This window comes from Xenopus tropicalis, chromosome 2 (assembly GCF_000004195.4).
Source record: "Xenopus tropicalis strain Nigerian chromosome 2, UCB_Xtro_10.0, whole genome shotgun sequence".
Lineage (NCBI taxonomy): Eukaryota > Metazoa > Chordata > Amphibia > Anura > Pipidae > Xenopus > Xenopus tropicalis.
In genome coordinates, this window is record NC_030678.2 from 93052062 (window position 1) to 93078945 (window position 26884).

The 26884-nt window shown below is 38.8% G+C and overlaps 1 protein-coding gene across 2 annotated transcripts in view; it reads left to right on the forward strand.

The window, feature by feature from the left end:
• usp32 (ubiquitin specific peptidase 32) overlaps nucleotides 1–26884 on the forward strand; it is a 111802-nt gene that overhangs the window by 12091 nt on the left and 72827 nt on the right. For both annotated transcript variants that reach the window (XM_012957447.3, XM_002933823.5), the window contains exon 2: nucleotides 15054–15184. In XM_012957447.3, coding sequence (XP_012812901.1) covers nucleotides 15054–15184 — 131 coding nt within the window. The remainder of the gene's footprint in view (nucleotides 1–15053; nucleotides 15185–26884) is intronic.

Sequence of the window (26884 nt, forward strand, 5' to 3'; positions counted from 1 at the left end):
CCATTTTTGTCAAGCTGTGATAGTTTCTGGTATAGTTACAAATGTGCCATAATCTGTCTGTAATAAAAGACAGCCATGAATAATGTGTAAAATTATCCATATTATCCAAAATACAAACTATACAACCCCTTCTAAAAGAGAACCCTTTTTCATGAGCACTAAGAATCAAGAATATGTACTAAAATAACAAATGCAAAAGTGAGTCTTTAGTATTGGTGGTACAGGTATGGGATCTATTTCCTGGGATCTTTGGGACTTTGTGTATTCTAGGTATGGGGTCTTTGGATCACTGTAACTTGATGCTTCTAAAGCTTTTTAACTGTCCAGTAGGATTAGTTTACCAACAGCACTAATATATATAACTTGCTTAATTTCAGACCTGGGCCACTCTGGCCATATTAGCCCAAATCGCCATCGGAGAGGCAGTAGTCCTGTTAGGTACCCAGGGACATAGTGTCCTGGGCTGACACAAAAGTGCAGGAATTGTTGCACAAAATGGGACTGGTTTAGTGTGGATCAGGGCAGGAATTAGTGGGTTGTGGGAATGGACAGGTAGCTTCATCATTCCTCATGGAACCCTGTGTGATAGCCTCCATGCAGACTTATTTGTGTGCCATTTGCTTTTGTGATCTGTCATGCAAACTCAAGGTATACTGTTTTGACATGCCACACATTAAATGATAAATTGACTACTTAATATTTGTGCATGCTTTATGCAGGTGTTTCTTTGAGGCTTTTACTATAACTTTTAACTATAACTTTATTCTTTACCTTTTTTTTAACTTAATACAAGATAAAATTCTAGAACTATACATTGCAAGCATTGGTTATATACATTTTGCATCCTAACTGTAAGTTGTGTCGATTGGGCGAGCCTTTGGTGTTCCCTATGATGACCTCTGCTGTTATTCTACTTTACATGGTACCTGGTGACTTAAAGCTCTTGTTTGTTTTATAATAGATTTGCACCATTATTTTTAGAACTATTATTTGTTTACCACAGCCCTGTATGAATTATTTGTCTTCAACAGTTACTTATTTCTTGTTACCCTTGAGTGCCCTTGTTAATGGAATATTTGCTTCCTTGTGACTTTGGCTTGGTGATAAAATGAAAATAATTATGTGTTTGCATTTAGTAACACAAAAAAGAAACATTCTGTTCAGTTTCCCAGAATGTTAACAAAATCGATTGTACCTTTTTATTTTATTTAGATCAGTGCTGTCCAACTGGTGGCCCCGGGCCCCCTCTGTGCGGCCCCCTCTGTGCGGCCCCCCACCTGTCTGGCTGCTTTGATGGCTTACTTTTGTGTAAGTTTTAAATGGTATCAGTACTAAGATTAACTGGCCCTCTGCATTGCTCACACCTCAGATTCAGGCTGTAATGCCCCTGTATTGTTTAATCATGTAATCCCATGTACTGTTCACACCTTTTAATGCCTGCATTGTTCACACCTCAGGCTGTAATCACCCACATTGTTCACCTGTTCACCTCCCTCTGACACATCCAGCATTGTGTCACTGTATGCTGCCTGTGTGTGCCGTAGGGCAGGCATAGTATGGCGCACAGGCAGGGCAGGCATAGTATGGCACACGTAGGCAGGGGAGGGCAGCATAGGGAAGGCAGAGTATGGCACACACAGGCAGCATAAGGAAAGGCAGAATATGGCACACACAGGCAACATACGAAAAGGCATAGTATGGCACACATAGGCAGGGTAGGGCAGGAAGTACTCTGCCAGCTCTATGCCTTCCCTATGCTGCTTGTGTGTGCCATACTCTGCCTTCCCTATGCTGCCTGTGTGTGCCATACTCTGGCTTCTCTATGCTGCCTGCGTGTGCAATACTCTGCCTTCCCTATGCTGCCTGTGTGTGCCATACTCTGCCTTTCCTATGCTGCCCGTGTGTGCCATACTCTGCCTTCCCTATGCTGCCCCGTGTGCCATACTCTGCCTTTTCTTATGTTGCCTGTGTGTGCCTTACTCTGCCTGCCCTATGCTGCCGGTGGGAGGTGAACCTGGCAGGGGTTTGTTCTGGGAGTTTGTTAGCATTTGGAAATACTCATTATATGGTCCCTAAGGTGTGCAATTATATGCTGGGGGTTGCTGTGCTATCCACAGAGGAGGAGGAGTCATGTGGATTTAAGTGTGTGTCTTAATATGACATAATATAATTCTTTCACATATGAATGAATGGTGATATCCCTTCAGTGAGCACCAACCATTGGGTTTTTGCTGTGTTCCCACCATTAATGTGGGGGTGGTCTTAAAAGCTCTTGTGACAACATGGGTGTAGTTTGAAGTGGGTGCGGTTTAAAAAAGGGGAGTGGTCAAAACTGTCTTCCATTATCAGCCCTCCACTATGTAGGCCAGAAAAATTCCGGCCCTCGGTGCCACAGAAGTTGGGCAGCACTGATTTAGATAATTTGTTGGGGGGGGGGTTGTGCACCATATATGTCTGTCCTTTCTGCATAGAGACTCTAATCAGAGTATTTTTTTTTTTTTTTTTTTTCTAATTTAGCATTTTTTCCTTTTCTTATCCATTGGGCTTTTTCTGTTGCCTCTGTCTTTAAAGAAAATCTGTAATTCCCCCAAAACTTTAGGTAATTAAAACACTACAAATGTAAACTGTCATTGGTTTTAGTGTTTTGGTAGAAGGAAGAGAGTGGCATGTGAAACAGAGTTCCCCAAAGTTGGAAACTTAAGATTTTTTCTTTCCTTTCATACGTTAAAAGTCTTCATTAACCCTTCTGTTAATTTTCTCAATAAGGCAAATTTACTGTTTATCCAGAAACAAGTACAAGAGCACCAAGAGATACAAAATTGCACTTCTTACTGCCCATATACAGCGCTTTAGCATTCAGGGCAGTTGCTGCTACCGTTATCTTCTGAGGAAGTTGCATGTAGCCATGAAACGCGTTGTTATTTAGGGGGTACTTTCTATCATGATTTTAATGATTCGAATAAACAAGTGTTTTTACTAAGAGGCATTCCAGTGCTCTGCTTCAGTTTTGTTTACAGTTGCTGCTACCTGCACCTTACTGGTTGAAGTGTTCAAGTGATTTCCTTTATGTTCCTTTCTAAAACAAACTAATATGTGCTGATCACACCTGGCATAATATCAGCAGAGTTGGGTGCTCATCCATCGCATTACCATCCGCTTCCTTGCATAAAAGATTCCTGCCCATATAATTTCCTTGTTTTATTAAGAACAAGTGTTTCTCATTTAGTCCTAATAGGCATATCTCTGATATAACTGACAGTAAAGGCTACATGTACTTGCAGGTATTCCATTTTTTGGAAGCAGTGCTTGGCAATTAGTGGACAGTCCTATACCATGTGTCTCAAATTTGCATTATCATTGTCGCATTTAAGTGTGATTATTCAACATGTTCCATTTGGGCTGTTTCTTATGGGGTGATATAGATTTGTTGGGTGCATTTAAAATATGGTTTATGGGAATACACCAAGAAGGGTTAGTCATATGAAAAAGTTTGGGAACCCCTCTCCGTTTGCATAATAATTTACTCCACTTTCAACAAAAAAAGATAACAGTGTGGTATGTCTTTCAAGTTTCAAGTTTATTGTCATATACAAATAACAATGAAGCATCATTACTGTAATGAAATTTGACCCGTGTTCCTCCCAACTTTACATAGACAAACAAAACAAAAAAAAATAATACAAATATTAAATATAATAAAAGTGTGCAATAAAGGTACAAGTATTTACAATAATAAAATGCAATGCAATATTTGAAATTGTGCAGTGAGGATTTAAAGTGGCTTTGCTTAAAGTGACACTGGGAAGAGTCCAGTAGTTATGGGGAGTGTGTGTTGGTTTGGGTAGAATGTCAGCATTTCAGAAGCCTGATGGCTTGTGGGTAGAAACTGTCTCTGTATCTGCTGGTGCGGGTCTGGATGCTCCTGTACCGCCTGCCTGATGGTAGGAGCGTGAAAAGTCTGTGGCTGGGGTGGCTGAGGTCAGAGAGGATTTGCTGCATCTTCCTCCTACAGCGCTCTATGTACAGGTCCTGCATGTCCGGCAGTTCAGTCCTGGTGATGCGCTCTGCTGATCTCACCACCCTCTGCAGAGCTTTGCAGTCCAAAGCATTACAGCTGCCATACCAGGTGGTGATACAGCCAGACAGAATACTCTCAATGGTGCATCGATAGAAGTTTGTGAGTATTCTGGAGTCCATGCCGAACCTTCGCAGGCGCCGCTGAAAGAAGAGCCGCTGTCTTGCAGCTTTTGTGTTCACACCAACATGGTGAGACCAACTCAGATCCTCACTGATATTGATGCCAAGGAATCTGAAGCAGCTGACTCTCTCCACCTCTGCTCCCTCAATGTGAATGGGGGTATGGCCTCCTCCCTGCAGTCTCCTGTAATCCACAATGAGCTCCTTAGTTTTGCTGACGTTGAGCAGCAGGTTGTTGTCCCGGCACCATGATGTCAGGGCTCTCACCTCTGCCCTGTAAGCCGACTCATCTCCATCAGAAATGCAGCCGATGATGGTGGTGTCGTCTGCAAATTTGATGATAGTATTGGAGCTGTGTGTTGCTGTACATGAGGAACATCTGAGTGCTGGGGTGTTTTCAGAACAAAGATTTTTAGTAAAACAGTATTTATGAAATTAAATCAAATGTGAAAAACTGGCTGTGCAAAAATTTGGGTACCCATGTAACTGCTCAATACTGATTACTGGCAAAACAAAATTGGTCGGATTAGCTTGTTAAGCCTTCAATTTAAGGTAGCCAGTTGCAAGTTGTGATTCTGTTTTCTCAGACAAGCCAAAGATCCCCTCCAAAGACCTGCAAAAACATCTTGCTGCAGATGGTGTATCTGTACATCATTCTACAATTCAGTGCAATTTGCACAAAGAACATCTGTATGGCATGGTGATGAGAAAGAAGCCCTTTCTGCACTCATGCTACAAACTGAGTCGCTTGTTGTATGCAAAAGCTCATTTAGACAAGTCAGTCATTTTGGACTATGCTATGGACTGATGAGACAAAAATTCAGTTATTTGGTCATAACAAAAAGTGCTTTGCATGGCGGAAGAAGAACACCGCATTCCAAGACAATGACCCTAAACACAGTAGGAAATTTACAAAGACATTTATGTAGAGGGAGAAGTACAGTATTCTGGAATGGGCGTCACAGTCCCCCGACTTAAATGTCATCGAACATCTATGGGATGATTTGAAGCAGGCTGTCCATGCTCGGCAGCCATCAAATAACTGAACTGGAGAGATTTTGTATGGACGAATGGTCAAAAATACCGTCATCCAGAATACAGACACTTAACAAAGTTTATAGGAGGTGTCTAGAGGCTGTTAAATTTGCAAAAGGAGGCTCAACTAAGTGTTGATGTAATATCTCTGTTGGGGTGCCCACATTTATGCACCTGTCTAATTTTGTTATGATGTATATTGCATATTTTCTGTTAATTTAATAAACTTTATGTCACTGCTGAAATTCTACTGTTTTCATAAGGAATGTTATATATTAAAAGGAAGTTGCTACTTTAAAAGCTCAGCAATGATAAACAAAACTCCAAAGAATTAAGAGGAGTTCCCAAACTGTATATAAAGGAACTCTTTTCAAAATGATGACTATTTTTTTATTATTTTATAAAAGGTACAACATAACATTAGCTTTTCAGTTATACTTTCAAAGAAAACAGTGTAATGTATAAGATCTGTATTTATGCATGTGAATGTTGAATTTCTTATAAAAGATTTACATGCTGTAAATCCAATATATATAATCCAATATATATATTGCTTTCAGAGGGTGTATATTTCTCATAGAATTCTAAATGTATATTTCATAAAAAAGAGCAAAGGTTGGTCAACAGTAATTCTTTGCAAGAACAAACAATTTTCTTGAGCAAGAGAGGATTTGCATGAAAGCAAAATGGATTGTTCATCATTTCTGTTTTTTGATTGTCAAACAGGTCCTTAGGAAAAATTACAATTTTTAACCCACATTTTCTCCTTTTTAGAGATTACAAAATTCAAATATATTACCATTTTACCTAAGCCCAGAAAGTAACTGAAATAAAAGTAAATGCATGTATACATATTTGAAATGTGAATGCTGAAACATAATGTCAAAAGCAGACCTTATAGAAAAAAAGAGAACACCAGTTAATCATGCTTGGGAACGTACTTCAAATAAGTACCACAAACAAATATTGGTTGAGATAATTTTTACTGTGGCATGTGGGGGAAAAAAATGTGTAATGTAAACTGTGTAATGGTGGCCACGCACGTTAGTGTTATGAGCTTTTCAGTGGCCATTGGTTGCAGGAAAGATCGCTCATACCCTAACGTTTAGAGCTAAATCATCAGATACGCAGGTAGAAACAAAACAATTCTACCCCTAACTGATGATTCAGCACTAAACGCTTTCCTTTGCAGTTTTCCATCCCACCCTATTGACAAGACATCGGCAAAGGCCTTAAAATATCATTCACCTCGTCTGTCACCATACACGCACTGAATATCATACAAAACTTGTTTCATTTGACAGGGCTGTCGAGTCGGTAGATAAATTCTCCGACTCAAACTCCTCAGTTTCTGATACTTCCGACTCAGACTCCTCTGTTTTTAATATGCTACTGTATTTTATACATTCATACAGTCAATGAAAAGCATGCTTCATGGTAACTCAACGTATTCGTTTATGCCCTGTGTGCATTGGACTTTATTCTTAAAGCAGAGAAGTAATTAATTATGACTGTTTGTGAATTGGGACATTTAAACTTGCTTTATTTTTTTTTTTTATTCCCATTTAAATTTAGTAGGAGTCGGAGTCGGTTCATTTTTTGCCGACTCCAGGTACCCAAAATTGCCTCAGACTCCTCGACTCCGACTCCACAGCCCTGTCATTTGATAATATCGATGCCTGTAAACACAAACACTAACATTGGATACTGGGTCTATGGCGATGCTTCTTTTCTAAAGAGTGCATTTGTCTTGTATACATATCTTTGTGTCTATTTGTGTAAATATTAATGTGTGTGTATCTGTGGGTGTATTGCCACTTGCAGTAAATCTACTCTAAATCAGACTATGCAAAACTGTGTTCATGTATCCTAAATATTAGTGGCCTTTAATAATAAGGCAAAACCCACCATTCTTATCAGTATGACCAATGCCAACAGAATAAAACTGGGGATTCTGTCTTCTGCTGGAATTGATAGCATTTACTACCCTAGTCCTAGTCTTGAACTACCTGTTGAGCTTGCAAGCAGTAAATTACAAGAGAGCAGTGTTTTCACAAACTACTCAAATTTCATTACCCAACTTCGTATTTCCTCTGATGTTTAGCACAGACTTTAATTGAACATATTTACTTGTTGACCTTGTATACAAGGCTGAGCAGCCAACTTTTTCCCGAAGTTGCAGCATGCTGATTATATTTTCCTATTTCTAAACCCTTATTAATAGGTGTGGTAGGTTTCTTACACAATATATGGCATACAAAAACACTGTAACACAGCCACAGCTTATTTTTAAGACTAAACAGTGACTGGCATTTGTGATTTCTATTCCTTCTTTACAGGATTTCTGAATAATGTATGGAATTCTGTTGCATTATTGTGTGCACAGCATATAATTCTTAAAGGCCCTATTGTTGGCACTATATGTCATTTAAATTCTTCTGAAAGCTGCTCCATTAGCAGCCTGAATTTACCACAGTTACGAGGTGAAGAGAAATAGAAATCAATGTCCCAGTGGTATTAGCTAATCTTTGCTTGTTAGATGGCAGATGAAATTCTGATTTGGCATTTATTTCCACCACAGTTTGTATTGTGAAGCATGCTGTAAATCCCCTTTCAGGTTTCTCTTTTCTAACATTTCAGTGCAGTCTCTGTTCCAGTAAGCTCTGAATCTCCAGGTTCTCAGCTTCTTTAATTTTTATCCTTGTTTCCCTGTTGTGCTGAATATGTTGATGCCTTATAAATAAATAACAACATGCCATCAAGCTCTAGTCTGCCTTATAGTTAAGTCTGCAATACTTACTTCAGTCTTTGCATTAATTTGTGTTTCTGTGGCCATATTATTGACGAGTGAATATATATAATTTTTTAGCTTAGATAGAAATAAGTAAGAGAATAATAATGGATGATGTATACTGTATGTTAGTAAATTGAATACAGTTACATAGCAGATAATCGATTAAGCACTACAGAGTTTATTTGCTGTGTAACCTGTGCCCTTTCCCCTTTTAACCCTTTCACTGCCAGCCGTTTTGGTTAAAGCGGAACTTGTATTGCCAGACAGTATTTGAACATTTTGCACTGTTTCACTTTTGGGGCCTTTCCTCGGGGGGACTTTTAGTTTACCCAGGAAAACAATATATAGTTTTTTTCAGGACAAACTAAGCTTTCAAAATATGGTAGAATTTTGGTGTAATTCCAATTCTGTAACAAGATATAGGCTTCCAAATGTCTAAAAAAAATAAAAAATCATATTTTTCATAATATAAACACACATACCAGAAACAAAAATTATTTTATGCACAAAAATACAACTGCTTTGGAAAGTCCCATGTCTCCTGAATGTGCCAATACCAAATATAGATAGTTTTATGGAGAATTCTCACTTGTATAGGTCAAAAACTCCCAGCAGTACACTACCAAATTTCCAAAGCACTGCTTCACAAAGCTGCATACTTTAGATTTCAAGGCCAAAACTTCCACTAACAGACGGTTTATACCAGAAAATTACACATTTCTGGAAAGAACAGATTCTGGGGAATCCAGAGTAGGCACAATTGTCTGTCTACTACAAACTACCAAGTCACGATGCTTTCTTAAAGTTATAGGTTTTTATCAAAATTTGAATTTTTTAAAAAATTGCTTCAAAGCTTCGAGTCTATAGTATCTTATCTCCTACAGGTCATAAAGTAACCAAATAAAACACCCTAAATATGAATGCCAGGGGTCCACTGAACAGTTTGATGCCCAATATGTATAGGTTTACCTAAGTATGTGGCATGTAGGGGCCCCAATGTGAACATACCCCCATATGATCTATCATTTCTGTCATTTCAGCTCCTGCAAAATCAACACATTTACATTATTATATGTGGAATAAAGCTAGTAAAAAGTATGCTCACCCCAGAAAGTCATATATTTTTGGAAAGTACACATTCCCCCGAATCTAAAATGGGTACCCGTGTCTTTCTACTCCAAAGTACCAAGCCGCAAAGTATTTAGAAATTTAGCAATTTTGATGAAATTTCCAAAAATCCCTTCAAAGCTTCCAGTTTCCAGCACCTTATCTCCTACATAGCATTAGGTACCAAGATAAAACTTAAAACTTAAAACCCTAAATTTGAACTCCAGGGGTCCACTGAACAGTTTGATGCCCAATATGTATAGGTTTACCTAAGTATGTGGCATGTAGGGGCCCCAATGGGAACATACCCCCATATGATGCGTCATTTCAGAAAATCAACACATTTACATCCTTTATGTGGGATAATGCTACAAAAAAGTACACTCACCCCAGAAAGCCATATATTTTTGGAAAGTACACATTCCCTCGAATCTATAATGGGTACACATTTCCTTTTACTCCAAAGTACCAAGCCATAAAGCTTTCCTAAGTTTGCCGATTTTTATGATATTTCAGAAAATCGCCTAAAAATGTTGCAGTTTGCTGCATTTATCTCACACAATATCTTGCGTACAATGGCAAATCACCCCAAATAGGAACACCAGAAGTCTACTGAACAGTTTGATGCCCAATATGCATAGATATACCAAAGTCTGTGGTGTGTACTGACCCCAAAATGAAAATAGCGTATATGGATTTCTAGCCTGCCAACTCAGCTTTTGCATACAGAGCCCCCTGTCAGCGTATGATGTGTTGTAACACCCCCAAACTATACAGAAAAACTCAGAAAACCATATATTTTTGGAAAGTACACATTCTGACAAATCCAACAAGGGTAAAGAGTCCTTTCTACACCAAAGTACCAAGCCGCAAAGCTTTCCTAAAGTTATTGGTTTTTATGACATTTTAGAAAATCGCCTAAAAATGTTGCGATTTGCCACATTTATCTCACACAATTTCTTGCGTACAAAGGCAAATCGCCCCAAATAGAAACACCAGAGGCCTACTGAACAGTTTGATGCCTATACTGAACTATACAGAGACCCCCAGAAAGCCATATATTTTTAGAATGTACACATTCTGAGGAATTCAAAATAGATAAAGTTATTTTTCTACACTAAAGTTACACATGGCAAAGCTATGCTAAAAACAGATCAGGAATACTAATACAGGGATAAAAATGCAATAAAACCACAAAAATTGTGCAAATTAGTGAAACAACAAAATAAGTCACACAACAGCGTAATTAGTGGTCAGAATATCTTATCCAATAGTCACGCTGTCATAATAAACAGTTTTTAAGGAAAAGAAACTAAAAACAAAGTGGTAAAAATTTTTTTTAAAAAAAAGTGTTTGTGTATACATGTGTGTGCATGTGTAAAAGTTGTGTGACAGTGTGTAAGTGTGTATATGAGTGTATATAGGTGCATATAAGTGTGCAAAAAACAAAAACAAAAAACTGTAAAATTGTGTGCTGTATGTGTGTGTACATGTATGTAAGTGTGTGTAAGTGTGTATGAATGCAAAAAAAATCACCCTTACCTGTCTTCAAGTTTGCCTGGTCGTGGTGCTGCAGTTCTGCCCTCCATCTCGCGTGAACTCGCGTGGGCGGCGCTAGGGAGGAAGCAGCAGACGCAATGCGATGCGTCTGCTGCTTGGGGGGGAGGCCCTGCAACGATCGCGTTGCAGGGCCGGCCTGACAGCCCCCCTGGCTCGTTGCCCAGGGGGCTGTCATGTTTAAAAGCTCTCTGCGGAAGAGACACATGCCGCTTCTGCAGAGAGTATGTTTATCTGCCAAACGACGTACGGCGCACGTCGTTGGCAGATAAAGCCTTTTACTGCCACGCCGTACGTCGTTGGCAGTTAAAGGGTTAAGATTGAATGGCTACCCCCATGGCTAAACAGCAGCATATTTTATATATGAGAAAATACTTAGCCTGTCATTGTGTATGGTACCCCATTACATGGATGCCATTTCAGTTGTGTGTAAGTGTGTGCGGATGCAGTATGTATAATTGCACACAAACCATGAATAAGTTTTTGTTCTTTTTTTGGATCATATTGATGTCAGATGTTTCATTTAAATTATTCGCAGTCAATATGCCATTTGATCAACTTTAAAAAAGCACTGCAGCCTTATACAGGTATGGGATCTGTTATCTGGAAACCTGTTATCCAGAAAGCTCCAAATTACAGAAAGCCCATCTCCCATAGACTTCATTTTAAACAATTAATTCAGAATTTTTAAAATTGATTTTCTTTTTCTCTGTAATAATAAAACAGTACCTTGTACTTGATTCCAACTAAGATATAATTAATCCTTTAGATATGGAGATCCAAATTACGGAAAGACCCCTTATCCGGAATACCCTTGGTCCCAGGCATTCTTGATAACAGATCCCATACCTGTACCTCTATATGCTCAAGAAATTTAACTTCTGATATATATTTGGTTATTAAAATACTAAACAAATCCAGTGACTGTCGGATAAGGACTCTTAAATGACTAACAATAAAGATAAGATTTACCAATCGTTATTACTTATTTCTACAGTGATTGATCCATAAGTTATCAATTTAGTTATGGATAGAACAAATTTTAGGACCAGTCCTGGAAAGCCCATTTGCCCTTCCAGCAAGGTGGATTTGTTACTGATATTGTTACCATCCATTTGAAAAACAAATAAAAGAAAAATGTCACCCATAGCCTTCCAAGGGATTCACCATTCCATCCCAAACCAACTGACTTAATATAAGTCAGCCCTGTAGTCTTAATATTTATTAAGTGGTTTTTCCTGAAATAATACATCACGCCATTCTGTATGTTAAATTATTTTTTCAGTTTTATTCCATTGTGTTATGTAGAGTTGTAATTTTTCCATTTTACTTAAAATCAATAATTCAGTATATTAAACTGTCAGCAGTCATTTTTATGTACTATACTGTGCAAACTGTGGTATGTGTTAATACCTGTAATGAGATATGAAGTTAGAGTGCTTGCTATCTCTGAATGCTTATTTGTTTATTTAGTGCTCAATTTATTTATGTTTCAGAACTGTGTTTTATTTTGTTCTTTCTTCTTCTTTTTTTTTTTTTTTTTTTAAACCTGGTTCCTTTCCCTGCAATAACTTTGCAGTGTATAGAATGACTGACAGGCTGGAAAATGAATATGAGGGAACTTGGATTTATTTTTATTCTCCTTAAGGCAATGACACACGGAGCTACTTGTCGCAGCTGCAAACTAGACAATACTGATAATTGTCTCTGTGTGTTTAAAGGAATACTGTCATGGCAAAACCAAGTTTTTTTTCAAAACGCATCAGTTAATAGAGATTCTCCAGCAGAATCCTGCATTGAAATAAATTTTTCAAAAAAAATTATAGAATTTCACTTCTGCTCCCACAGATGCATATTGCTCTATTGAAATGAGAGGGTGGAAAATAAGAATAAAATAGAACAGTGCTGTCAAGCTATTTCTTTACTATGGATTGGGGTAACCTTTTTGAAATAAAAAATAACAAAAGTGGTAAAAAGGGGATACCTTTATTGGCTAACTAAGATAACCATAGCAAGCTTTTAGATCATTCTAGTTCCTTTTTCAAGCTGATTACAATGAAGCTGTGGTGCTCTCTGATGTATGTATGTATGTATGTATGTATGTATATATATATATATATATATATATATATATATATATATATATATATATATATATATATATATATATATATATATAAACATTCAGCTCATAGATCAAATAACTACAAAAAAACAAAAAAGGAATATTCATCTGTGTGGAAGGTGTTAAAGGAGAAGGAAAGGAGAAAGATCTATGTAAATATAGCCATAAGCACTCACAAAAACGCTACATAGTCCTCTATCAAAAGAAAAACAGGATTTCTTGTCTCCTTTTTTGGGAACATGTTCTTTGGTATCTCTTGAGAGCTCCCTTGACAAAGGCGTTTGAGCCGAAATGTTGGGGTATTCTTTCATCCAGAGTATCTGCCTTCATATCTTGTTTTTCAGTTATTACACTGTGGGGGTATGTATTTATTTGCTTTTTGATGGATATACAATGTTTAAAGTTTTATACTTTTTTCTGTATCATGTTTAAATTAATAAAATGTTTTTTTAATTATAAATACCTCCCTGGGGAAGTTTTTTCTGGTGTGCAGGGTTTTTGTGGGGTTTTTTTGGATGTGTATAGTCCTCTTATGGGGGGATTATTAAAACCCTAGCACCTGGATACTTTATTGTTTTTTTGTATATATAATTTTTTGGCAAGGATATTCTAGCCAGGAGTGCCCTCCATTTCTCTAAATTGTAATCACTTTCAGCAATGTCAGAACATTTACTATTATATTGTAGAGCCCGGTTAAAGATTTAGAGAGTGTTTAGTGTGGTCAGGGTGGAAACTATCATACATTAGATATGATGGTTTATCCGTCGGTTTTCGATATATGGTGGTTTGTGTAGTGTTTAACCTGATATGAATGGTTGTATCTAGAAAGTGAATGTGAGTAGGGAAGTAGTTCAGTTTTAAATTGATAGTTGGGTGAACGTCATGAGATGTTTGTGAAGATGTTCTTGTTCAGGACTTTCTCTCCGCCTGTAACACCAAGCCTTTGACGTACCTCTGCTACATAGATAATATATTCATAATCTTGACCGGTACTGAACAAGAACTTATTCAGTTCATTTATATTCCACCAACATCTCTTTACAGACACTGTTCATCATGGACAAAAGTCTGTGAAACTTGTTTTCTAGATGTAACCAACTGATGCTGTGACTCATAGATTTCACCTACTCTGACTAGCTGATTAGTGTATTACTGACAAACCTCATTATTTGGGTTGTTTGCACAAGGGGAAAAAGTTGGGTTGAATCATACTTATAATCATGTATATCGTGAACAAGCAGAAAAATAATAAATATGTTTAAGAAAAATAGTGGAGGATCTATTTAAGTTCAGTGATTTTTATAATACATGTGGTTACCATATTAATGAGCAGTCTTGTTAACCTGAGAGTATGTTTTTGGAGAACGGGTAACAGAATGGGGAACACACAAAAGTATTGCAAGGTAGCCAAAGTTTCCCTCTGTTTCTGCTTACATGGGTTCAGGCCAACAAACAGACTTCAGAAGTAGGTCGTGGATGGGTGACAATCCATATTTGTCACCACTCTACCCCCTCACCAGCCTCCTTGCTCTGTCCGAACCCCACTAGTGACAGGGTGCTTCTAACTTATGTTGGCACTTGCCCTACCCCTCTGAGGACATCAAATATAAGGTGGGTTAGATTTATAAATTGGCCTGGTTATATGATATGGGTTTGGTTAGGGTTAGACACTGGTTAAATCATTTTGATCTGCTTGTTACTAGTGCATACATTGTTTTAAGTTAGATTAAAGCTGTCCAAATTGAGTATTGTGGAGTATTGTAGCCCTATTAGTCCCATGTGTGTCCAGTGGCTCTACTGACTTTCATTTTTTTGTACAGAAAAAAAAGTTAGTTAGGGCATCACTGATATAGTCGGTTACATTGTATAACCACATCGGTAAATGTTGTGTGTCTGCTCTGTTTAACAACAACTTTTGCTAAATATGTCATGCACTGGCCTTTTAGATGATGGCTGCCTACACACCGATATTACTAAAAATATTTGCTATGTAAACAGTGTAATTTAGAAATAAAATGCACACCATAAAATCATTGCAGAATCACTTTAATGATTATTTCATTGTGGTTTACGGTTTCATTAGTTTCTATGCAATATATTTGACTGTAGAGGAGCCCAGCACCTTAATTAGTCAATGTGTAATAACTTGGTAATTAGTATACGTGTAATAACTTTGTAATTAGTATATGTGTAATAACTTGGTATGCTAATAATTGCTCTTTTGCTTTTAAAATGCAGTGACTGACGTTGAACTGAAGAGGCTGAAAGATGCCTTCAAGAGAACTTGTGGAGGACCTTCCTACTACATGAATCAGCAATGTTTTATAAGGGAAGTCCTTGGGGATGGGGTCCCCCCTAAGGTTGCAGAGGTAAGAAACTATCCCCCATAAGTAATATAAGGCACTGCGTTTGCCCAGGAGCAGTTACCCATAGCTACCAATAGGATTTTTGCATTTAAACAGGTGACCAGTAAATACTACCTGTTGATTGGTTGCTATAGGTTACTGCTCCTGGGCAAACGAAGTGACTTTTATTACATTACCCCATAAATGTGTTACCTGAAAGCCGCTTAGTCTTTTGGGTTGAATTCTTCATTGTTTCTTCTTTAAATGGGTGTGCTTATTGTAAAGAAACAGTAAATGTTTTGCAGAATTTTATTTGGATTTAGAGGTCTTAAAGGGGATATATACCACAAATTTTTACAATGCACTAAACCATGCCAAATAACGTAAAATAGAAGGAAGTGCTTTTATTTTAATACCTTTGGGTTCAAATATGTCCATAACTGCTTGAAAACTGTGCTCTACCCAGACCTTATGTCAGCTTCCGGTTTAGACTCTTCAGTATATTGCTCAGAGCCGCCGGCCCTCATAGACTTCTATAACAACCTCACCTACTTAAAGTGAATATTTATAGAGTGGGCGGGGTTTAGCGATGTCACAGGTAGTCCGTTCCTGCTCTACTCGCTCCTCTCCCCCCCCCGGCAGCAGCACAAGCAGAGAGACACAGAAGGAGGGAGGGGTTTTCCCTGCTGCTGCTGAGTAAAGCCTGTCAGTCAGTGCTGTGACCAGTTCCTGTGGGAGACTGAAGCTACACTCCCATGTCTCATTTGGCTCTGACTTCTGATCAGTGAGGTTGTGTGTGCAGCTCTCATATAATGGCAGTTTTAGGAAGTAAAATGCTTTCAAAACATCATTCTTTCTGCATCATTTAACATTTTGAGGGAGGATGAATATTATAACTGAATATGAACTTTATATAAAATGTCTCCTTTAAGAGTAAGTAGCATTTTTTTTATATTTTTAGTATGATGCAGAGAGTAACATTCTGAGACAATTTGGAATTGGTCTTCATTTTTTATTTGTATTTTTTTATTTATTTTTTCATTTTCAGTTCAGGAGATCTTCAGTTTGGAGTTTCAGCAGCTATCTGGTTGCTAGGATCCAAGTCACCTTAGCAACCAGGCAGTTGTTTGAATGAGAGGCTGGTATATGAATAGGAGAGGACCTGAATAGACCTGAAAGTAACAATAACAATAAAACTCACAGAGCAATAGTTTTTTGGCTGCAGGGGTCAGTGATTCGTATTTGAAAGCTGAAAGCCTATTTGAAATGTTAGGCACCCCCAAGTGACTTAAATCGCCTACCTTTTACCCCGGGCTGGTGCCCCTGTTAGGAGAGAACAGCACCAGCCCGGGGTAGCTGCAACGCCTCCTCTTTCCTGCTTCGCTCGCGCGCACATGCGCAGTAGAGTGAAAAAGCCGAACTTTAACAGAGAAGTCGGCTTTTCACGCTACTGTGCATGCGCCGGTCCCGGGAATTTGTCGTCAAAACGAAGCAGGAAGGAGGAAGCGTTCGCTACAGGTACCCCGGGCTGGTGCTGTTGTCTCCTAACAGGGGCACCAGCCCAGGGTACAAGGTAAGCGATTAAAGTCACTTGGGGGTGCCTAACATTTTGGCACCCCTAAGTGACGTAGCCTTTCCTTCTCCTTTAAACTTCCTTGTTGTGTATAATGGCCACATTGGTGATGCCTGTTACATTTATTGGTTAACTCTTTCTATGGTGGTGGTCAAGGTGGGAACTAATAGTTTTATGTCATCTGCAAACACTGATATATTACTTATAGTACCCACCCCTAAGTCATTAATCAGCAAGTTAAAGGACATGTAAAGCCTACATTTGCCTACAATGTATATCAGTTTGGCACGTTTCCCCCACCCAAATGGCATCATTTGTACTGCATATATACCCTCCTCTTGCCAGCACCATCACATTTTCCTAAAGCAAATAGCAGCTTTCACCCGGTGGCCATTTTTCCTCTGATACATTATCAGTTACATTTAAATGTGCAAGTGATTCATCATACATTTCATCAAGAATACAGGCTCAAACAGGCAGAACTGTATTTGATAAAAATTCTGCTTTGTTTGAGCACTGTAATGGTAAAGCTGAAGCAGACAGCTAAAGCTGAGTTTCTATGAGAACCAGCAATGCCATCTCTTTACTGGCTGCTAGACTGGGGGCGTGTTTAGTAATCTGAGCTTAGAACAACTGAGCATGTCTGGCAAGCCAGGAATCAAAGCAAATTCCCGAGGGCGGGGGGGCCGAGTGGGTTACAGGAGGAGAAGGAAATCTAAGTTATTAAGGAGATGTTGCACCATTACTATTAACCTCTGGACAACCAGAGTGGCAGGTATTGAACGATTTCACAGAGGCTATCCACTGATTAAATCTTTGTGTAAGGGGTTTGCATGTCCTTTAAACAAAAGTGGACCTATTAAAGAACCCTATGGGACTTTTATCAAATGCTTTGACAAAATCTATAGATCACCTGCAGCCCTGCTGTTCAACTTCTTACTACTCACCAGAAAAAGCAATTAAATTTGTCTGACATGACCTGTCCTTCATAAAGCCATGTTGAATACTGCTCTTAATGCCTTTCTCTAGGACATTATTTTGAATATGATCCCTTAAAGGGAAAGGAAAAGCAAAATGTTAGGCACCCCCAAATGACTTGAATCGCTTACCTTCTACCCCGGGCTGGTGCACATGTACGGAGAGAACAGCACCAGCCCGGGGTAGCAGCGATCGCTTCCTGCTTCGCTGCGCGCGCATGCGCAGTAGAGTGAAAAGCCGAACTTTAACAGAGAAGTCGGCTTTTTCACTCTACTGCGCATGCGCCGGACTTGAAGTCTCAGGGAAACGAAGCCAGAAGGAGGAAGCGCATCGCCCTAGGTGCCCCGGGCTGGTGCTGTGTTCTCCTAACAGGGGCACCAGCCCCGAAGTGATTCAAGTCACTTGGGGGTGCTTAACATTTTAGCACCCCCAAGTGAATTAGCCTTTCCTTCCCCTTTAAGAAACCTTCAAATAATTTGCCCACCACAGATATGAAATTTACGGGCCTGTAACTGCCAGGCTGCAATCCATTTCTCATTTTCTATCTTTGCCTTCTGGATTATTTTAAAGGGGACCTGTCACCCTAAGAAATAACTCCAAATTATTTTCTATATTGTTAGTTGAGCAAAATAAACTTTACTTACTCTATATAAATAATATAAATCTTGTTCTTTCCATCTTGGAATTACTCAATCAAAGCAAGCAACCATTTTGTGGACACTGTTATGAAGGCAGGCTTTGTATCATGCCAAAATCTTGTTTATGTGCCAGAATGGGGGGCCAGATGCCCATACTCTTGCACTGGCTACACAATTAGATGAGGAGGAGGGAGGGGGAAAGTGAGATGTGCAGTGACATCTAGGTGGTGCCTAAGGCATAGAGACGGGGCAAGCAATATATGATTGACAGCTGGGATTTTTAAATGCCTTAATAATGGGTTTGGATGTTTTAACATAAAAATGAATTTGGGTTTCATGTTTAATTTGAAAAGGACTTTTATTATACAGCTTTTTATGTCTGGGTGACAGGTCCACTTTAAAACATAGTTTATAGCATTTATAGTAATTAAATACAACTTCTGTCCCCTCTGACTTGTAGTTTTTAATTGCTTTCCTATTGACTTTTATACTTCTGAGTTAAAGGAGAAGGAAAGTTATTTTGGCATTTTACTGCCAATAGATTTGTCACATTAGTGCCACCTAGATCTATATATTTATTCTGTAGAAAGCATTCTGTAGTAAAGAGCCCTAGAAGCTTTCACCAGTTGCTTAAGATATCAGCTACCATTTTAAATAGCTTCCTGTTTGCAGTCTAGCCATTAGGGCTGTGACACACAGGGAGATTAGTCGTGCCGCTTGCGCTGTGTATGCCATCCCACTGGCGATTTACATTCTAGCCGGTGGGATGGCATTTTGGGGAGATTTATCACAGGAGACTAATCTCCCAGTCTGTCAGAATCCTAAAGGTGGCCATACATGGACCTATTCTAGCTGCTGATATCGGTCCTTGATTGATTTAGGAGCTTATCGGGACAAGTATGGGCACGAACGATGGGCCTGCCCATCCGACATCTGGCCTGAAACGTCCAGATCTCGATTGGGCAGGTTTGAGTTTTCAGTCAGAAAAATCTGGTCTGGTCCCCGAACCAACTGCGCCTGTATCTGCTGTTGTAATTCGATTGTTTGGCCCCAGGGCCAACCGACCAAATTAGCCCGGTATTGCCAAGCAAGTGGATCTTACAGTGTATGGCCACCTTAAAAGGAGATGGCCTCTTGTTGTTTCTTCCTCTAAATGAAAGTTCCCCTGCTATCTGTAATGTACTTGAAAAGAGCAATGACCTCTCACAAGTACCTTTGCTCCAAAGAAAACAGCCCCAAGCACTAGTCTTTCGTCATAGTTTAATTCATACATTTCCTTTGCCAGTTTAGTTTCATTCTCTGCACTCTCTACAGTTCATTAATGTCTTTCTGGGGCCCAAAACTGCACTGCATCCTCAAGGTGAGGCTTTACCAGCGATCCATAAGGGTGAAGGCACATGGAACTACTTGTAGCAGTTACTTGTCATGACCACTAAAATAGACAATGCTGATCATTTTCTAACTGTCTCTACATGTGTTTTAGCAAAGGCAATGCTCTGTATTGTCTATGGCAGGGGATTTTCTGGAGTTTAGTAGCCGTGAAAAAATAGCTGCTACTAGTAGCTCAGTGTCTCTTCACCCTAAAGAGGCAAAATCGTGTTTTTTATTCCTTGAAGTAAGGTTTTGTTTCCCTTTCCATTTTCTCTAGGACTGTTTCCCACACTTCTTGTGCTTTTATAGACACTAGATTATTGTTTTATAACATTATGACTTTTAGGCTAATGGCACACTGGGCTGTCATCTGGGAAAACAATCCAGTGTGTGGGACAAAACATTTGAGCTTTTTGCCAAACACTGGACATGTTTTCCTTTGGATTTTATTTTTTTTTGAGTAATGGCTTTGTTTGACATACATCACATTAGTGAAAGGGCAAAGACACATGTGCCGACTAATTGCGGCGACTTTCCCACCATAGGGTAGTGTATAAGTCGTTGTGACTAATCACATGGGATTTTTGCTGTGTGGAAAAGTTGTTGCGACTTTTTAAAAATTGTGTCTTCGTCTATGGCAGGCCGGCCAAACCAACTGGAACCAAAGATTTACCTGCTGGCCTCTCTGGTCCGTAACCCCCAGTCCCAACCCTTACTTTGATTTATATATGCATGCCCACAGCCCCCTCTGGTGAAATCAGAGATAGGCAGGTTGGTCATCGAGTCATCAGGCTGTGTTGGGTCTGGACAGGGCATGTTAGTTTCCTTGCAGGTTAAAAATTTGTCAACACATTTATCACTATATGCTCCCATGCAGGCTAGTATTAGGAATATGTCTTATTAGCTTAACCCATATCCCGGGTTAAAGGACAGTGGCGATGGCCTTATTCATCTAATATAAAACAATGAACATTGCAAAACTTGATTTTGGGGCGAGGGTAGACAAAGCTTTAATCCGCTTTTCTGCCTGCCTGAGAGAGGCCTGGAAAGCGCGAATGCAAACTTTTTCCAGGCCGACCACCGATCCGCTTCTCTCACCTAGGCAGAAATGGGCAGGGCCGAGAGAAGTGAATTAACGCTTCGTCTGCCCTCACCCTAAAGGTCCCCATACACTGGCAGATCGTCAAGCGAGCAGATCTTCTCCCGATATCCCCCACCTATGAATGGGCTATGAATCGGGAGAATTTGGCCCTGGGGCCAAACAATCTAATTATAATGACGGGCATATGTAAAGTCGGTCAATGAGCCGATGCGGTCCCCGATCTGACTAAATTTTCTAACCTGCCCGATCGGGATCTGGCCGATTTCAGGCCAGATATCAGTCGGGCAGGCCCGTTGGAAGTGCCCATACACGGGACCTTTAGAGTTTCAGTGCAGGAGGTCTGACAGGTCTATTTTTATATTGCTTCTTAATGTTCTTTATGTTACAAAATGTAGCTAATACATATGTTAGTATAGACTACAATCATATGATTAAAGGGAAGAATCATGAAATCAAAATCTACAGTCTGAAAATCTTATATAGTATAAGGTGTTTTCCTTAATATGTTGCTTTATTTATGTATTTTTTTTTTATTTTTTTTTGCACCGTTTGAGTGATGTTATATTAGTTTTGCTGCTTCCACTCCCCACCTTTACCTTCCTACCTTACTTTTGGCAGCTTGCAGACTTCGAGATGTGAGAGACTTATGCATGAGTCAATAGAGGAGCCACCTTAAAGGGGTTGTTCGCCTTTGAGTTAACTCTTAGGGGCGATTCAATAAAACATGAGTTTGAATCCCGAATGGGAAAAATTCGGATTGGATACGATAATTTCTGAAGATCGCAAATATCACGAAATTGCTTACGAAAAAAACGTATTAGTCATGATAATATCGTATTGGCGATCTGAATGTCACAAAATTTTCGTACCGAATGATTGTAAACAGCGGCAGAACCTTTCCGAATTTTTTGCACAAGCGTTCGAAAAAGTCGCGCGAGTGCGAAAAAATTGGTGAAAATACGCTCGGAGCGTTCGTGTCTTAATAAATCTCCCCCATAGTATGATGTAGAGAGTAATACTCTGAGACAATCTGCAGTTTATCTCAATTTTTTATTATTTGTGATTTTTAGTTAATTCAGGGGTCCAATTCAGGTTCCAAATTACTTTAGCGACGAGGGGACAGTTTGAATGAGAGGAAGGTAAATGAATAGTAGAACAGAATAGAATAGAAAAACAAATTTTTTTTTAACATTTTTTTGGCTGCTGGGGTCTGTTACCTCCATTAAAAAACTGCAAAGAGTTAGAAGAAAAAGGCAAATAGATAAAAAACTATAGGAAATAAATAAGTAAGACCAAGTGAAAAGTTGCTTAGAATAGGAAGGCAGTTCTATAACATACTAAAGTCACTGCTCTTCTCACTTTTAGTTGGTACTTCCTTGTTCATGAAATCATGATTGTTCCCCTTTAATTACTGGATTACAATTTCTTTGTAGTACTTCTAAACAAGCATAAATATATTTCAAGTTCTATATTTTTAGTACTGAACATTACATAAGTTAACTTACATTTTCTTACAAATAAGAACACGAGGCAGAATATTCCAACTCTGGGAAACAGCTCACCTTAATTTACCTGGTCATCAATGTAACATCACTCAGACTGTGGGGAAAAGAAGCAGAATAAGCAGCAATAATCTTTGATATCCTAAATGTGTTAACTGATTTTTTGCACACCATGCCCTCATTTATCAGCATATGTAATGTTGTAAGTTTTGCAAGACAGAGAAATCTTTAGCTGAGAATCACCCATGCACAACATTATTGCTTAGCTGAAACCATTTCTGAGTTAAAATCTGTTTGTTCTGTAATTAAATGCCAAAGTTCAGAGCTATGAATTGGTGAGCAGGGAGCAATTTATGCCACATCTTCAGTATATAATAGTAAATTATTAGTCTCTTTGCCATCCTGAACTCCTCTAGCATAAATTCACTTTTGATTCTATAAATAATATCATCCTGTAAATGCTTGATGCCACATGCTCCAAAAAGGGAATTTTAAATGATAAAAAGAAAGGGTTATTATGAAACGTGGTGCTAAATATTTTGTAACTGTCCTATGTAATTTGTGGCTAAAGGACTTTGGTGCAGTCTACAGATAGCAAGTCTATCTCTTTTCAAACCTGCCTAATTGATATCTGGTCAATTTTCTGCCAGAAATCAGTTGGACAGACCACATAGTTACATAATTACATTGGGTTGAAAAAAGAGTCCATCCAAGTGAACCCAGCACACACACAAACCTATACTGACCTATGTATTCACTTGCATACATTAACCATATATACCAACATCAATACTAACTGTAGATATTAGTATCACAATAGCCTTGGATACTATGCTTGTTTAAGAACTCATCCAGGCCCCTCTTAAAGGCATTGACAGAATCTGCCATCACAACATCACTAGGAAGAGCATTCCCCAACCTCACTGCCCTCACTGTGAAAAACCGCCTACACTGCTTCAAATGGATGCTCCGTTCCTCTAATCCAGGGGTGGCCAAAACGTTGATCGCAGTCCACCAGTCGATTCCCCGTGGATTTCTGGTGGACCGCAACGAATCGGGGGGATGCGGAAGTGCGGCGTGAATGCGTATGTACGCTGCGTCTTGGGGGAGGAGTTATCGGTCGATCGCAGATGGAAAAAGTCTAGCCACCCCTGCTCTAATCTAAAGGGGTGGCCTCTGGTGCGCTGGTAGTTTTTATGAGAAAAAAGGACATCCCCTATCTGTCTATAATCCCCTCTAATGTACTTGTACAGAGTAATCATGTCCCCTCCATAGAAAACAGCCCCAACCATGACAATCTAACCTCATAGTTTATATCTTCCATCCCCTTTGCTAGTTTATTTACTTGCACTGGTCAAGAAGTTGCTGACTCGGTCTGGAAGAACTGAGTGTTGCCATTAAAATTGGGTTGAATGTGTTAATGGTCTCTCTAACAGTTAAAAAAAGAACATTTGTTAAATGCTGTTATCTATATGTACCCATTAGAAATAGGAGTATCTGTCAGAAAGGTAATATGTTTATTCAGAAGCTGCCTAGATAACCAAGTTCGAAACAACAGCTAAAATCAATTTGAGAAGACTTTATTGAATCAGTGAAGGGAGGATAGCCATTAATTACCTTTTCAACTGTCAGGTTTGTAAATAGATTCTGTTATGGCAACATGTTGCAAAGTGAAAGCCTTTTCGTATATAAAAAAAGGTTAGTTTTATTGTAATCAAATTTTTTTTTTTATATAAGTAAAATTTTTATAAAAATGGCAGGGGCAAGCATTTCAAACAGTGTCTACTGTTAAAATACAGTGACTTCATTGAGCTGCAAGACTATAAGATTCAGTGCCTATTTTTTTTGTTTAAAGCAGATCCTTAAATATTTTTTGCCAAATTATATTCTGCTATTACCCCCAACTTTAACTATGTGAGAAAAGAACATGTGGCGCTGCTGGCCATGTTATTTATTTCTCTTGTCGAAACCTCCTATGATGAATTCAATATAACTCCCAGAAAAGACGGCACAATACAAAAAATATATATGGGTATTATATAAACTGATCTTTTTCTATTCAACTTATGTCTTAGGAAACCGTTCTTTTTATAAAATGTATGTTGTATGTTTTCTGAGCAGGTGTCTAATGTTCCTTGGAAGGGAGTGACGAGTGAATGGTCAGCCATAGAAATATAAGTTCACGTACTCTGATTAGGATCTGTTAATGTTTGCTGGGACCAAGCCCAGGCTGGAAAACATTCCACACCTATATTCATATAAAGGCACATCATATGTCCCCTTTCTGCTTTAGCTAATTGTAGCATAGTCTCAATGAATGGCTTCTGATCTTAAAAAATGTAATGTTTTAGACAAGGGAACCTGAGTAAATATAAATCATATTTATTACATCAGTTATATGGGTATATTGTTTTACATGGCATGATTGTGGTCAGGTTGTTAACAATTTAAACTAAACCTGACATTATCTAACTAAATTTAGCATTATTAAATAAATAACATACCCTGTTTCTATGTATAGCTTATCTGGCACTTATTTTCTTTTAAACAGACGGTAATGTATAGGAGGCTAATAAGAACATCAACCCATCATGTTTTTCAAAAATCACCTTAGGACCACATGCAAGTTCCGACCTATTACAATTGACTTCCAATGCTTCATTGTCTTAAAGAATTCAGTGTAGCCACAATACTGTAACTAGATGCTGTTGCATGATATATGATTCCAAAAGGTCTGCACTCACAGGGTCATATTTCAAGACATAATTCTTATGCACAACACATTTTCACTGCTGTTGTATTCATTTTCAGGAGAATGTAAGACATGGATCATGCCCACACCAAATTTAAAAACCCCATTACCAGTTTCAAGCTATGTCATAATAAAGTAGCAAATCAGAATTAATGCAACTGATAACTATGCAATATTAAATCTTAAAAATGTAATGTAACACTGTGGCAGCCTGGATAATAGTGAGCTTGGGCTCAAGAAAAAGTGGGCCAGTTAATTGGAGCAGATATATAACTGTATTCATATTGGAGATCTGTGCAGATATGATATTACAGTTCACATACATAATCTAGGACAAAGCAGAATAGCGATGAAGCTAAAAGCAAGCAATGAAGAATGGATTACACTACGATTAATTTTAGCTGAATATAATGTCTTCATTTACATGTTTACACATGCTATCCTTAATGTTCCATTATTGTTATTCAAGCTTTCTAAAGTGATTTATATGTGATTAAAGGAGAAGGAACACATTATCACTTGGGGGTGCTTATTCAACTGTATCCAGTTAAAAAGTACACAGCTATTCCTGATTCTACAGATTCTCTCCTTGACATCTCCCCCATTCCCAAGTGCAGATTAGGCACTCTGTTTCATGTTTTCTAGTCCTGCACGGTGATGCAGAGATTCTGGGGCAAAGTGTTAGTTTCTTGATGAGAAGCTTGCCCTCCCAAATATTCAACCGGCCTCCCTAACTCCCATCTTTCCCCCCTACAGTCTATATTAAATACTGCTGCCAGAATTCTCCTCTCATCCAGGAGAGTTCCCCTGCTAAACAAAAGAATATCTTACAAACTTCTTCTCCTAACCTTCAAAGCCCTCCATTCCTCTGCTCCTCACTACATCTTTTCCCTTGTGTCTCCGTACATTCCTGGCCGACTCCTTCGTTCCTCGCAGAGCAACCGCTTGGTTGTGCCCCCCACTTATACTGCTGTTTCCCGCCTTAAACCTTTCTGCCTTGCTGTCCCTTACATTTGGAATGCCCTCCCTGATTTCCTCCAGAGAGAATCCTCCCTCAGTCTTTTTAAAACTAAACTTAAAGACTACCTTTTGGAGCACTCACCCAGCACCTGATCTGGGAACTAGCACTTGTATTGTAATGTCAACCACTGTGACCTACAGCACTTATACCGCATTTGTCTATTTGTGTCTGTAAATTACCGTCCCATATAGATTGTAAGCTCTACGGGGCAGGGACCTCCTTCCTCTTGTGTCCTCGACTCTTAACTTATTGCAGCTGTATTTATCTTGTATCTATCCGTATTTATTGTTGTACTTTGTATTTATCCATTATCTTATTAACACCCTGTTTGTATTAATGTATTCTACTGTACAGCGCTGCGTACATAAGTAGCGCTTTATAAATAAAGATATACATACATACATACATACATACATACACTCTCCAGAGCTCTGCCTGTTAGAACTGACTAGAGACCTGCACTTCCAATCTAATTCTAGACTGTGCTATCTCCAGTTGCTCTACTATTCTGAGAAATCCATTATAATGCTTTGGAAGTCTTTAGATCCTCCTCCCCATTAATTTTGGCAAAAATTGGTGGATGATTCCCTTCCTAGTCAGAAACTGACTTACCTAGCAAGAGGGTCCCCGGAGAAATTCAGTGCCATATGGGACACGTGGCTGGACCTATACAGTCTGTGAATATGGACAACTGTTAATCCTGTACATTCATAACTTTTACCTTAGCCTCACCCCTCTATTTTCTTGCCTTCCTCTCTCTCTTGTTTTTCTGTTGTTTATTTGTTTG